At 39.5% G+C, this 14288-nt stretch overlaps 1 protein-coding gene across 2 annotated transcripts in view; it reads left to right on the forward strand.

Annotated features, from left to right (window-relative positions):
• Positions 1-200: 200 nt before the first annotated feature.
• rnf216 (ring finger protein 216) overlaps positions 201-14288 on the forward strand; it is a 28605-nt gene continuing 14517 nt past the window's right edge. Inside the window, exons 1-13 of one of the 2 annotated variants that reach the window (XM_014012872.1) lie at positions 201-306; positions 1154-1277; positions 5853-5986; positions 6600-7802; positions 7901-7977; positions 8128-8239; positions 8523-8684; positions 8774-8885; positions 8987-9120; positions 9365-9415; positions 10811-10948; positions 13102-13250; positions 13386-13464. In XM_014012872.1, the coding sequence (XP_013868326.1) occupies positions 1211-1277; positions 5853-5986; positions 6600-7802; positions 7901-7977; positions 8128-8239; positions 8523-8684; positions 8774-8885; positions 8987-9120; positions 9365-9415; positions 10811-10948; positions 13102-13250; positions 13386-13464 (2418 nt within the window). In that variant the 5' untranslated portion in view covers positions 201-306; positions 1154-1210. Of the gene's footprint in view, positions 307-450; positions 549-1153; positions 1278-5852; positions 5987-6599; positions 7803-7900; positions 7978-8127; positions 8240-8522; positions 8685-8773; positions 8886-8986; positions 9121-9364; positions 9416-10810; positions 10949-13101; positions 13251-13385; positions 13465-14288 lie in introns of those variants that run through there. The other variant, XM_014012873.1, reaches the window with a different exon arrangement.

Here is a 14288-nt window from a genome sequence, read left to right on the forward strand (position 1 = left end):
TTTTTTTTTTTTTTTGGTTAATGATAATTTTTAACAGCTCAGTCATTTTTATTTTATTTTAGTTAGAAAATAGAGCTGTATTTATTCCTCTTTCTGCAAGGAGATACAACATGCGTCCTTTTTTTCCTGAGGCGTCAATTGTTGCCAACTGACTACATTTCCCAGAAGACCCCAGTCGTACGTAACGAAAAGCATCTTGCGTCGCGTGAGACGCTTCTGTTCTTGTTTTGGCAGTTACTTTCGTTATAGGTTCGATTAGAGACTGTCGAAAAGGCGGACTTGAAGGTGTACTACGACGACGTTGTGGTATTTCACATTTAATTTTGTTGTTTTTGTTCTTAGATTTGACGCTATGTGTTGTCGATTTGAATCAATGTTATGACTAAAACTGGACAAGTCAGCTAACTAGTTATCCTACTAGCTAGCCAGCCAAGCTAGTTCGCTGTGTGTCAACGGAAATGATTGATTAGCGCCCTGATGTGTTTGTGTTAAACTCCACCATCTCCAACTTTATCTTCTTTTACATTTACTTCAGCTGTAATGTCAAGGTGACTTAATGAAACGCAATTCTTTGTGTCGAAATATTAGCAACTGTCAGTTTCTCCTGATAGCGAGTTGTATTTAATTTTTATACCAATTTGATCAGATGTGWATCGAGGACTAACGGCAAGAGGCGGGTCAAGCAAACGAAGAGATTTTTACAGATACTTAGTTGCGCAAATACATCAAATTAACTTTTACATCAACTAGCTAAATCATTTGTAACAAGTCTCTTCATGCTCCTGGTTTGTGTAGGATTCAGCTTCATCGAGCTTATTGTTTCGAAAGCGTTTTTATGAACATTTTTAAAGCTAACCTTCTGGTTGAGTTCATGAAACAGTTGTCTCTCTTTATTAGGCGTAAACCCTTTATTTACTGTAAAACTGAAACCACTCTTGTCAGATTTTAGGGGAATTCCGGAATAAATATTTTAGTTTGTGTAAACTCAGGGATCCTCATGCTTTGAGGCAAAAAGAAAGTCCCTTGTGTTAAAACCAAATGTATAAAGCAGTGATGTAAATTCGTTTTTATTATTAACTCTGGAGGAAAAGGCCGTGTTGATATCCTGTTATGTGCAGTGCTGGTAGCTTTAATCTGTGTGTTTCTGGATTAGATGCTGCGGTCTGGGCTCTGAATGTGATCTCAGGAAGCTGGTAAATGTAGTTTCACGATGGCAGATGGAAACACAGAGGATGACGTTATTGTCCTGGCAAGCTTCAATGTCCACAGAAGTCAAGGTGAGACACATTTGTAACGGACCTCACACTGTAAACAATAAGTGTCATTGTTACTTTCAGACTCCTCCAGACATGACTGGRAATAAAGCATCCTTTTATTCACACACAGTGTTTGTATGAAGGTTATAAAATGTGTTTACATGCAGTTTTTGCTACAGGTCAAGCATCACTGCTATTTTGAGAGAGCATCAACATAAAAGCAGATTATCTTAAAAACTTGTAAAGGTAATTTTGTTGGAGTGATGATCTTCTGGATCAGTGGAAAGGTTTTTAATGATATTACAAATAGCTATATGATAAATCTCAGTATGGAGAAATACAGTGTAATTCTGACAGGATTAATGAGCTAATGGTTAGTTGGTGTGGGACCATCCCCAAAGTAGACTGTTGTCATCTTAAATAGGCAAAATTTCACTGTTTTTGACAAAATTTTAATGCCTCCAGCACAGCTTTTACACCACTAGAACTACCAGACCTCTGCCATTTGGCAGTTATACCTTTAAATCCCAAGGAACTGTCATATGGCAGATGTGAATAGCCCTTCTTGCCTCCAGTATTGTGTAAATGAGGCCATTACATTTGCAAGAAGTAAGGACACTATTCAACAACAAAAGGACACTACTCTGCAACAAGTTGGTCTCCATGGAGCCCAGAGGGACTTCAATGCAACTCCTGTAACTATTATGGTTTGATGACCCCACCCCCAAAAAAATGTCAACATTACCAGAAATTTAGATTCAAGATTCAAAGCTTTATTGTTATATGCACAGTAAAGAAACTGTGCATATAACAAAATATTTTATATAATTCTAAGTACAAGCAAGTATTAAAAGATAAAAATAAAATAAGCATGCAACAATAAGATAACAAAATATTAGTAATAGAAATGTAAACTATACAGAAATATAAACTATGCCAATGTTCACTGTTACCTGGTACTGGCATATTTCAATTTAATGGCTGCACTCCGATCTAATGGCTGCAACAACATTTTTAAAATCTAAAATAAATATAGAACCCATCTCAGTTACCTCTATCGTGTATATTTGTGACATTGTAATATTGTAATATAGTGAGAAACCTTAATTCTATTTTGTTTCACTCAGCATGTAGCTTACAAATAGGCTATTTACTTTTGTGCAGTTTATTATGTGAAGTCTATGTACTTTATTAGCAAGTTTTCGTATGTCTGCAGTCATCTTTCTCTTTATTACAAAAAATATTGAAATAATGTGAAACTGAAACAAAGACATTATTTGAACTATAATTCCAAAACATCTCAAGTATGCCTCCTTTGTACAAATTTAGATTGTTTTCACACTGAAAAAGGTGACATACATTTAACCTTATCTTAAGTAATTTTGTCTTTTGAAAAACTAGGTAAAGATATTTTTACATAAATTTATACAAAAAACCCTCAGCTACTTGAAAAAAATACATTTTTTTTTACTTAAACTTCAACAAAAACTTAAGTAAAATAATCTTATCGGGACATTTTGTCTGTTTTAAGTCAAAATATCTCACCCCATTGGCAATGTTTTTTTCTTGACAAGTCAATATGACTCAAATTAAGATCAAATATTATTTTTTGAGCAATCATTACGTATCAGGATGGGTTAAAATCAAGGGTTGTTTCTTTTCCATCTGAGTCAATGGATCGACATCGTTCACACTATCACCCATCASCCCCGTTTAGCATTACCTGGTAGTGGCTGCATGTACATAACAAAAGGTGGCCTAATGGGTTGCAAATTACCCCAGCACTGCCATTTGCCYGTCTCTGGTAGAAAAAAGGAGTTGTTTGAAAATGCTGGTAGTTCTTAAATGATGGTTTGGGAGTTATTGTAACTCAAACTAATCAAGGTTTTCATAAAAATTGTGTTAGAAAACAGTAAATAGTCCTTCCCTGTCTTTGGGAAAATTCTCCCATTAGAGTTCAGAAGATCTCTGCACAGCTATTTAGGACATCACACACTTGTGCAAGTAAGCACAATTTTATTGAAAGTCAAGATGAAAAGTTCAAGCTCCGACATCCCTGAAAGACCCATCAGGAAGAAGCCAGAGGTGGGAGAGAACAGAAATGTAACAACACTAAACCAGCTCTTTGAATGTTAAAAACACAGGAGATGAGGATAAAATTCAAAATTGTATTTAATTTTAGCCCCAGCTTTTGCTTTAACACTCTCGCCACCTCCCAAAATTATCCATCGCTTTCCAAAACTGTCCATAGCTGAATTGCCAGTGTGTGAATGTAAACAAATGACTCCTACTTGTTGGTAACAAAACATGACTGCTGATTTCACACATTATTACAAATTATGTTGTACATCTTTGGTAATGGATGATATTCAGTGTATATTTAGTGGTTATTGTGATCATTGATGGTTCATACAAAAATTAGGCTTTTAAAACATAATTTTGACAGCTAATATGGCTTTAAAACAACTAATCTCAAATGTTTCATGGCTGCTCATGCAAATGTTTTATAAACCTTTGCACTGCCATCAGTTTTGCATTTATTCTGCCAGAAATATGATAATATTCCTTCAGTAAATGCCTTTTACACTGGAAGTGCCATAGCTAGCTTGCTGCTACTGCTCTTTGTACTGAACCCTGGTTTGAAACATTTGAACAATCACTTTATCCCATATGTCAAATGAGTATCTGAACAGGATTTTCTCCGAGGACAACATCCTGGAGTATTTCAAACCTAACAGGATCTTTAGACAGTGGCTGGTCCAAACCCCAAACACAAACTGAGCTGTGAGGTGTCTGCAGCTCAGTGCACTGAGGAGAATTGGAGAAACTAAAGCCCCTTTCATAAGARGGCTCAGTCTGGGCCTGTTGCGTGTTCAGTCCTCCAACCAGCATTCAGAAAAAACAAAGGCGGATAAGTGAGTAAATTTTAGTCGCCTCTGGTAAGGGTTGGGAAATATTGGCAAAAAAATTAATCACGATTAATTGTGGTATTTTGCRGATAACGATTAATTTAACGATTAATCCCCTGGAGAACCTGGACGCCCTTATGTCCTAGTCACATGACCAATTTAGTGGAAAATATTTGCTCTGTAAAAATCTGTTCTAAATTGTGTGAAAATCACAGACTTCAGGCTTAAGATCAAATTTTAAATTGTATTGATAGATAAATAAATTACAGAACTTTTATTTTAATGTTTGTCATATTTGAAGCAGAGAGGAGCACCGAGCGGACTCTGCCTGGTTGCATTAATCGTATTAATCATCAAGTGCCAAAAAATAATCGATTAATGCTTTTCTGACGATTAATCACACACGATACGATTATGCCCAACCCAACCTCTGATGCGCCCCTGATTTGCGAGCAGAGGTAGTATCAGAGCCGGACTCGAGCTGGGCAGACCCACTTGTGAAAGCAACCCGCGGATCAGCGCTCAGAATATGATGATGAAATCCACCGGATTAATCAACAAGCAGATCTATTAACAAGGGAATATTAAAAATGACACGAAACAGCACCTTGTAAAAATTAGTTTCGTTCTTTTTTTTCTGATAACGCAGAGCAGTGAGCAGCGGAGGAGCTGTGTGTGTGTTTGTGTGCGGCTGGAGATTTATTACTGAGGGAATATTAAAAATGACGCAGAACAGCAAATTTATAGCTGTTAGTTTATAAAATATTGAGCTACAGGTTCGCTATAATGAGATGATTTCGTTTGTCTTTTTTTTTTTGTTTTGTTTTTTTGTTTTTTTATATGACGCAGCAGCCGGTGAGCAGCAGAGGATTAATCTACAGATTTCACGGAGGGAATATTATAAGTGACACAAATGAGCAACTTTGTATAATAAGTTTTAAAATATTAAACCACCACAGAATCACTAAAGGGAGTTAATTCAGTTGTTTTGTTTGATACGAGGCAGCAGGCGTCTGTCCCACAATAAATACGTCGCGGTCCAGTTCAGCCCAGCTGAGTTCTGCTCCACGCCTCTTTTGGATCCGCGCCGCTGGTTCATTTATGAACACGTACATGTGAGCGGGACCTGCCCGCCTTCACCTGTGGTCTTATGAATGACTCGGGGAGGCTTAAAGCCGGACTGGACTGTGTGGCGATTGTGTGGATTTGACTTATGAAAGGGGCTTAAACCTCACCACAGACACAGTACTCGACACTGGAGAGCAGCTCTTCAGAACAAGACTAAGTTGTCCACCTACACCTCAAGGATAATAGACACATTTTTAAAGACCAAAATTTTCATATTTTTTACAGACGGTTTGGAAATCTACACTCCAATTTAGAACCGAGACAGATCCCTAGATGGGAGGTGGAACATCCATCTGCTTTGTTTAACTTTTCTTTTGGGATTTACTACATCCTGGATGACTGAGTATCTACACCATTGTTTTGGATAAAGGGCTTTAAGATGCTCCAAATTGTAACCGATTAGCTTTTGATAAAGATGACCTCTGAATCTGCATTATAACCTGTATGTTGGATTTTTATGGGTTTAGTTTAAAAAGATTTTTGTTTACATACTGTAATTATGATTAAAGCTCCAGGTACTGTAAATCTAAATGAATGAGGTGTGACTGTATGTGTTCAGGCTCTCGTTCAGGTCCGAGGGAGCTCATCACCATCTCTGATGACTCTGATGAGGAAACTGTGGCTTTGCTACCAGGCAGCCCGGTTTTAGTCCCGGACGATGCAGATGAGGATGATGACATCAGCATCCTGGAGGTGGCTGTCGCTCAGAACTCGTTTAAATCTGCTTTTTTAAGTTTGTAGACAAAGATTGTCAGAGTTATTTGTCAATTTAACAACAGAGGCTGTGTAAGATTTTTGTAACAATTTATTTTGTAATTTTAGCATTTAGCTATGGTTTGGCTACCTTTAGCTTTGTGCTTCTGTTTTGCTAATTTTATCTTTTTGCTATGGTTTTTCTAATTTTAGCCATTTGTGACTATTTAGTTTTAGGCTACATTTGAACTCATTTTAACTTCTAGCTACTGTTTTAATAGTTTTAAGTTTCGTAATCGGTTTTATTACATTTAGCTGTTTGCTGCAGTTTAGCTACTTTTAGCCTTAAGTAACAGTTTTTGCAAGTTTTTCTTTTTGTTATATTTGTCATTTTCTGCTTTTCACCACTGTTTTGCTAATTTTACTTTTTAATCTGAAATTTTGCTTATTTTAGTTCCGTTTTGCTTGTTTTAACTTCTAAAATTCTTTTTAACTTAAACAAATTTCAGCTGTTGTTTAGCAGTCACACTGCATTTAGCAGAAAATGCTAATTTTTTTATTTTTTATTTATTAATTTTTCATTCATGCTTCTTGTTCGTGTGTTTTCCTGCAGCCACCTGTTCTGGCACACAGGCCTGTAATTCGCCAAGCGGCCACATGGGTCAGAACCAACCAAATTCAATTTGTAGTTCAAAGTAGTACAGCCTCTAGGGTTCCCTCAGGGGATCCAGGTTCTGCTCTCTCTACCTCCAGAGATGCCAAGACCAGCCAGCCAGCTGCACACACACAGAGTGCAGCGCCGCCTGGCTCACCTGGACTCTTAGAGCCGCAGCCCGGTCCTTCATCATCACACACACAATCCCAGCCAAAGCTTCACACACACATTCAGCATCAAGATGGCACGCCAGCATGTACAGAAGTGGAGATCCACTTTGTTCCGTCTACCTCCACAAACGCCAAGGCGTGTGCCACTTCATCTCAAACACAAAGACTTTTCAATCCTCAGCCCGGCACGTCTGCACCTTCACAGCCACGTCTGTCTGAGCAGCAGACGAGTGTCTCTGCTGGCGCCACGCAATATCCTGCTCCAACGACAGCCTCGTGTTCTGCACAGACTCAAGAGAGACCTAGTACAAGTAGGCCAACGCCAGACGGTGCACAGCCCAGCACTTCATCTGCGAGTCCTCAGCCTGGTACTTCTACACAGGTCCAGGCGGTTGTGCTGCCCCACTCCAGCATCGTGAAGGGGAAGCTGGTTCTCCTTCCTCAGCAGCCGAGCGTCCAAGCCTCTGCTCTGATAAGCCAGCCTCAGCTGCCGCAGCGGCTCCAATGGCAAAAGCTGGTGGTGTCACCCAATTCAAGGGAGGTCAACCTCATTCAGATTGAGCCCCAATCCCTGGCCCAGGCCCCCACCCAGCCCGCAGTCCAGCCCGCTCAAAACCCTCAGGTCCTACCCGTGGTTCCCCCTGCAGTTCTAGTAGCCGCTGCTCCGGAGAGACTAGGTCCTCCAGAGGCAGGCCACAGGATCATCCTGGGGAGTCAGGTGCCAGCGGAGCCGGTTCCCAATCCTCTAGCTCCCAACCACAACATCAGGCTGCCAAACAGGAACGCTGACCCTCCAGAACCTCACAATGGAGGAGAGGCCGGCCTACTACGGCCTCCAAACCCCCAACAGGTTAATCCAGCTCCTGTGCTCGTGGCAGTCCCCCCTGCTCCCGAGGACATTCCACAAATAGAGGATGCAAGACCTGGACCGTCTGCACCGCAAGACAGACCGGATCAGCGGCCTCTTGTTCGAGCCCTCATCACTGGTGTGGTGAGCATCACAAACACTCTTTGGATCTTTACAACCTGATGATTACTAAGTTAGGTACTAAAGTTAGTCTAATGTCTCTCACCGTGTGTCCTCTGCAGCGGAATCTGTTCCCAGATGTTCAAGAAGCCTATGTAGCAGAACTGATCACTAAGAATAACGTGAAAGACTTGAATGTGTAAGAAACTTGTTGCTCTTTTTATAACTGTATGACCCAATAATGTGAACTTTTCTTGTCTGTTTGATATCAAGTCCTGCGTAGTTCTACCTTTAAGCCCCTGACTGTGTGTTAAGTTTGTTTGATATACATGTTCCTGGGTGTTTGCAGTATCTGTAACCTGCTGCTGGAGAATCCAGAGTTTTCCGGGAGTGAGGCGGCAGCAGCAGCCACAGTAGCTCCCACCAGTATCCTGCTAGAGTCAGGAGACACCCAGACCGAGGTGAGGGGGTTGTGGCATCTAAAACAATAAAAATAAAAAATAAAAACACTTCTTTTTTCTTCCTTTTTTTTTTTTTTGTAAATTTTAGATAAATGAGGAGAGTTTTTCATTTAAGCACAAAGAAAACTCATGAAAATTGTTAATAATAATTGCATAATAATAATAATAATAGTCACACCATTGATCAATTTCCCTGAAAACCTTATCAGACTGTTGCAGTTTCAGAGGAGTCGGGCTGCTTTAGATGTTTTTCAATCTGAAAGAAGTGTGTCTGTGCTCTCAGGTCACAGAGGACTTGTTTGACTATGCGAAGCTGAGCTCAATGGGACCTGAAGTTGTGATGCAGGCAGCCGACCTGCTCATGGCAGATTTCAGGATGCTCAGCTGTCAGGACATCAAATGGGCTTTAAATGTTCTGAAGGGACACTATGCAATCACACGCAAGGTACGCGCAGCTCAGAAAGACAAGGAATTCCTTCCTTTTGCTGCCTCTTCCCTATCCCCTACTTCCCTAACTCRTGTGGATTTGTTTAGGCCTTATGTGAAGCGCTGAAGAAGTGGCAGGAATCAGGCGACATGTCGGGAAAGAGACGACGATGCAGAACCTCCTCGGAGCGCTGCTACGTAGATTTTCACTTTGAGCACGGTGAAGAAACTTAGTCTGGACACTCAAATTCATTTATATAGTTTTTCTTAGCATAATTTCCTCTAATGGAAACACCATGTAACACCCCGTTTGTCCGACAGGTTCGGTAAAGTTGAACCGAAGGATGTATTTCTTGGAGAAAGACCGTCGGTACTGCAGGACGTACAACAACCTAGAAGCTTCTGTGCAGAAGGAGCTCACGTTTTATCAGCAGAAAGCCAAGGAATGGGCAGAGGTACACACAAACACATCACTTCCTGTTTTCTGTCCCTCACACTCAGCAAAGCATTTTATCTGTCACGCATTATGTTTGAGTAGTGTGCAAGAACTTCTGATTAGTCGCTAAAGAATGCTTTGTTCTCTGCTCTTTTTCTTTGTTTGAAATAGGTTTTACTAAAAAGAATATTTTCCCACAGCTGCAGATCTTTCTGGCTTTTATTAGACATTTTATGCTGATATAAATCTGTCTTTCTTCCCAGCACGAGGACTTCCTGCTGGCTCTGCAGGTGAATGAAGACGAATACAAGAAGGTAAAAAAACCACAAATGTTTTAGTCTTACCTAAGTAACTTCTGTACATCAGACAGAAAAAGCCTCATTTGACCCAGCTGTTTCTGGCTCTTTAATGTTTTTCTACATTGTCTTCATCCCAGGTGACACAGTTATTGTTAAATATACACTTTGAGATTAGATACTGCATTTTAAACTTTTTAGTTGCTTTAAAGGTGAGAAAAAAGACGATTTGATGTCTGAGGTGTAAAATTCAAGAAGCCGTATTTCGTTCACATTTTTAGGAAGAATAAAGATTTTTAAATGTCAAAAGAGAAAAAAGGCTAAAAATACAAAAATGTTATGCCTTTTTATATRGTCAGTTAGTGACACTCTGGTAATTAGCATTATTTAATTTATTCTTTTTAGCTCTTGATATTTTAGTTCCTGTTTCAGATTATTTTTCTGCAGAAGTCATCACGTTCAGAAAGATTTGAGTCATTCTGCAGGCACGTCTTGTTTGCAGAAAGACGCAACATTTGCAGTTTTCTAGACCTTATTTTTTGTAAAGCTCTGACTTTACAATAACGTGTTTACATTTAATCAGAAATTTCACCAAAACAACATGAAGTTTCCTCTCTGTAGCTGTTATTCAACAATCCAGATTTACACAACTGTACAAAGAGCTAATAAATGATAAAGCTCTGTATATAGTTTAGAGTGAAATGACTGCTCTCCATTTAATATTTTGGATTGAAMTTTGGGGAAAAGCATGTAAAACAATTACAAATCCCATTATTAATTTTTGTGGAAAAAAACTGTACGAATTATTACTAGAAAACATTTCAGTCACCCATCAGATACATTATTTTATCAAAAAAAATTACTGAAAGTTTACATTACGGTTGATTATAATATTTTAAAGGTTATGTTTAAGGCTCACAAAAACATATTACCTTAAAACATTGCATTAAATTTTGTTAAGAGAGAGACAATCTTAAAGGAATGGAGATTTGTGTAAAACCTAAATTTGAACCAGTTGGAAGGAGCAGAGTACTTCAATACAAAAAATAAGACTGGAATAATGTAGGGAGTGATGTTAAAACTGCCGGATCATTAAGGCTGGTTTGTTGAAGATATATTGATGCACTACAGTGTGTTTTGATATGTTGTTGTTTGGGAAGGATCTGACATTGTTTTTCTGTATATTGTTATTGTTGGAATTGTTAATTTATTTTTTGGGGGGAAAGTGGCAGATATAATAAGATTTCTTTTCTTCTTCTTTGTTTCATTTATGATTTGTYTTTTTTATTGTTTGTAGATTTATTTTCTATTTGTTTCTTAATGAATGAATAAATAAACAAATCACATGTGTCAAACAAAACATTTTGTAAACAAACAAGAACACTCAGATTTACTTTAAAAATGTTCTCCCAGGACGGTCAGCTGATCGAGTGCGGCTGCTGCTACGGGGAGTTTGCGTTTGAGAAGATGACGCAGTGTTCAGACGGTCACCTGTTCTGTAAAGAGTGCCTGGTTAAATACGCTCAGGAGGCTGTGTTCGGCTCTGGAAAGGTACGATCACGAGTTTTTCTCCTTCACATTTGAATTAAATGCTAATGCTGCTTGGCAGATGGAAATGACCCGACCCAATAAAAATCCACATCCTTCTGATTTGAATGATATGATGTTTGGTTAAATAAATAGATAAAAATTCTCTTCTAATATTGGCTCCATTATGGTCAGATGTACAGGTTAGTCATTTCTTTGACAAGAAACCTTTTGTTTTCTAGTAAAAATACACTTAATTAAGCACCCAGAAGGAAAGGGCTGAATTGGATGTAATTAAGTCCACATGCAGACCAGTGATGGGTGTGTAAATGATTTGATTTAAAAAAAAAAAACTTCAACAAAATCACCATAATACAGGGCTATTCACCCTGAAGAACTGCTGGAATTGACTTCCATCACCACCACCACCCCACCCCCCTAAAAAAAATCCCCTGAAACGGGACCTTTTATTTCCTTATTTAAAAAGAGATTTCAAATAATTTGTGAATTAAAAATGTCCGTTTCAGTGCAACAAAATAAACAAATTTAAAAGGTAAAGATAATACTTGTTCTGTTTCATGCTGCAGCGTTTCACCTACCATTAATGAGCAATGGGGTGGGGGATGTCTGGCCTCCGAGCAGTTAGCTTTGAGTACCTGRAACCCTGGAGCAATTTAGTTGAATAGCCCTGCCACAAATCTTAAAATAAGGAAATGTGGTGATATCAGGTTGTTACAGGAGTGTCACCAGACCAAATCACCAGAGGATGTCTCATAAGCCGTGTTTCCATCAACATTTTTTTAATGCAAYTTTGAAGTATTGCATTAGAAAAGGTTAATGGAAACAGCACAATTCGGAAAAACMTCCTCTYTTTCACAAAAAAGTTGATACGCTRGCTTTAGGTGGTTTTTGGATGTTTTTAAAAAAAGAGTTAATGCACAAAAGGGGAGATGGAAACACATTCGCTGAATAAGCGAACCTTTACTTCACAGAATTGATCACCTGTTCCCGCTGGCTGTCCGGTACCYGTACCCTCCTCCAGSTGTCAGCGTTTTCTCAGATATTCCCATAATGTGAAGAGAATTACATTTCTTTCTCTGTCTCCAGACAGCATGTAACATCGCCAAAACTAGTTGATGTGACAGAATAATTACAACTTRCCTGACAGTAGCAACATGTTCCTGATAACTTTTCTRRATTGTCCTGAGATGTGTATCCRTGCAAGTTTGCAMCTTTTCTTCCTGTTTACTACAGCCATGAGTAACGTCAACCTCTGATGTAAATACTTTGTGCAGCCTGGTTGATTTGCTCCAAGCCAGTAGATGGAAACACATCTGATTCGCAATTTTTCTTTTTTTCTTTTTGCAACATTGTAAAAGTTCGCTCAAAATTTGAATTAAAATTGGACTGAAACCTGGTTATACACCAACATAAACTGGAGTACGAGGAAAGCCAGAAAACGCAGACCAAGGCTACGACGTTGGTTACATGTCAGTGCAATTGTCAACTGTTAACCGTCATAATAATCTTTAGCAGCTAAATGCTACAGTAAATCATGATAATTGTTTTTTGCTATTATCACCCAACCCTGGTCCAGAGATAACACATTGATTTAATTTGCCTCCTACATCGCAGGACCTGCACTGTGACTGTTGGGCACACGCACATTGAGATGACAATGCTCAAACAATACGTTGTGCAGCTCTAACACACAGACATCAGTGTCATTCTGCGTTGATATGTCTCACCCCTCCTGAGACAGCATCTTTGTACAGTTATTAACAAGACGCCTAAGTCAGTCTGTGTCTATAAACTGCCTGCCTCGTGTTGAGGTCCTCTCATGGTCATCCAACCATCCGATGCCCAGTCAAACGTCTCATAGTAGCTGATCTGTGTGATGTGAAGGGCCGATACCGGCAGCTGTGAGCCGACCTGCAGCAGGAGAGGACCCAGCAGCTCATGACTTTGTTCACTGAATCACTGGTTGGATTCAGGCCTGAGGCGGTGTCACACTCTTAACATGAGACCAGCAGTGTGTCCACACTCAGTCTGTTATTTATCTGACCTGATTTTCTAATCAGTGAGTGTGAAATCCCTGAATCTGAACAGAAAAGGCATCTTGAGTTGTTTGTGTGCAGTCGTGTCTTATTCTTGGTGTATTGTTGTTGTTGTTGCAGTTGGAGCTGAGCTGCATGGAGGCAGGCTGCCCCTGCTCCTACCCCATGTGTGAGCTGGATAAGGTCCTTCCAGAGACCATCCTGTGTAAATACAATGAGAGACAAGCAGAAGAGGCGGTGGCCGCCACCTGCGCCGATGAGCTCGTGAGGTGAGTGTTTGTGCTGAACCAGCTACATATGTTGCAGTTTGTTCCTCTAAGCTGCTGTTTCCCATAAACCCATGCAGCTGCTTTAAAGATTTCTCCCATCGTTACTCTGTAAACCGTCTTTCTTTTCTTCCGCAGGTGTCCGTTTTGTAACTTCCCAGCCTTACTGGACAAAGACATGTCTTTATTCAGCTGTCCCAACCCTCGGTGCCGCAAGGTTGGTGCTGTGTGCTTCATACCAGATTTTTGTTTTCTTGTGCAAGAATCTCACAGCTTAATGTCTTTGTACAAAATTTAAAGAGAGTTGCAACAAATGATTCAGTGCATCGTGACAGAATAGCCTTTGTGCTGCCTTCACTTCAGCATAAATCATCTCAGAGCTTTTTGAACACGAGTCTGATCAGCACGTGTGAGAGATGGAGGATTGATGAGCTGTTTGATTTGTTTTTTTAAGAGACGATAAAGCGTTCCATGTGGCGAGGTCGCCACCTCTGTGTTTATCTCTGAGTCTCCTCCTTCTGTCTGAGGAATGCAGMGGAATCACTGCCCTTTGTCTACCACTGTTGAAACATTTTATGTTTCGTTTTATGAAGAAAAGTACAAACACACACAGGAACTACTCTCCATTCTCACTTAAAACTTGTTTTTCTGTTGTTGTGTTCTTGAACATCTGCTCTGACTTTCAGTCTTATCTTTTTATTCATGGGAAGGGAGGAGATGGGTGTGTGTTTGTGTGTATGTACTTGTTTTTACTACAAAGTGAGGACCACTTGCAAAATATTTACTATCAAAGTGAGGTCTTTGATGTAAAGTGAAGACCTTTTCCCATTCCTTCTTTTATTTGCAGCTGTATGTCACTTTACTTGTTATATTTAGAGGTAATGGTGTGAGTTAAGTTTTGGTTCAGGTTAGGGTTAGGAATAGATTAGTTTTAGGGAAAGTGTCTGTCTGGGTTAGGCATGAATGCAGTTACAAAAATGAATGGAAGTCAATACAAAGTACTCAGTTTAATGCAAGTACAAGAATGTGTGTGTGTAAGCA

Source organism: Austrofundulus limnaeus, unplaced genomic scaffold, assembly GCF_001266775.1.
Source record: "Austrofundulus limnaeus strain Quisiro unplaced genomic scaffold, Austrofundulus_limnaeus-1.0 Scaffold96, whole genome shotgun sequence".
In the NCBI taxonomy this organism is placed as follows: Eukaryota; Metazoa; Chordata; class Actinopteri; order Cyprinodontiformes; family Rivulidae; genus Austrofundulus; species Austrofundulus limnaeus.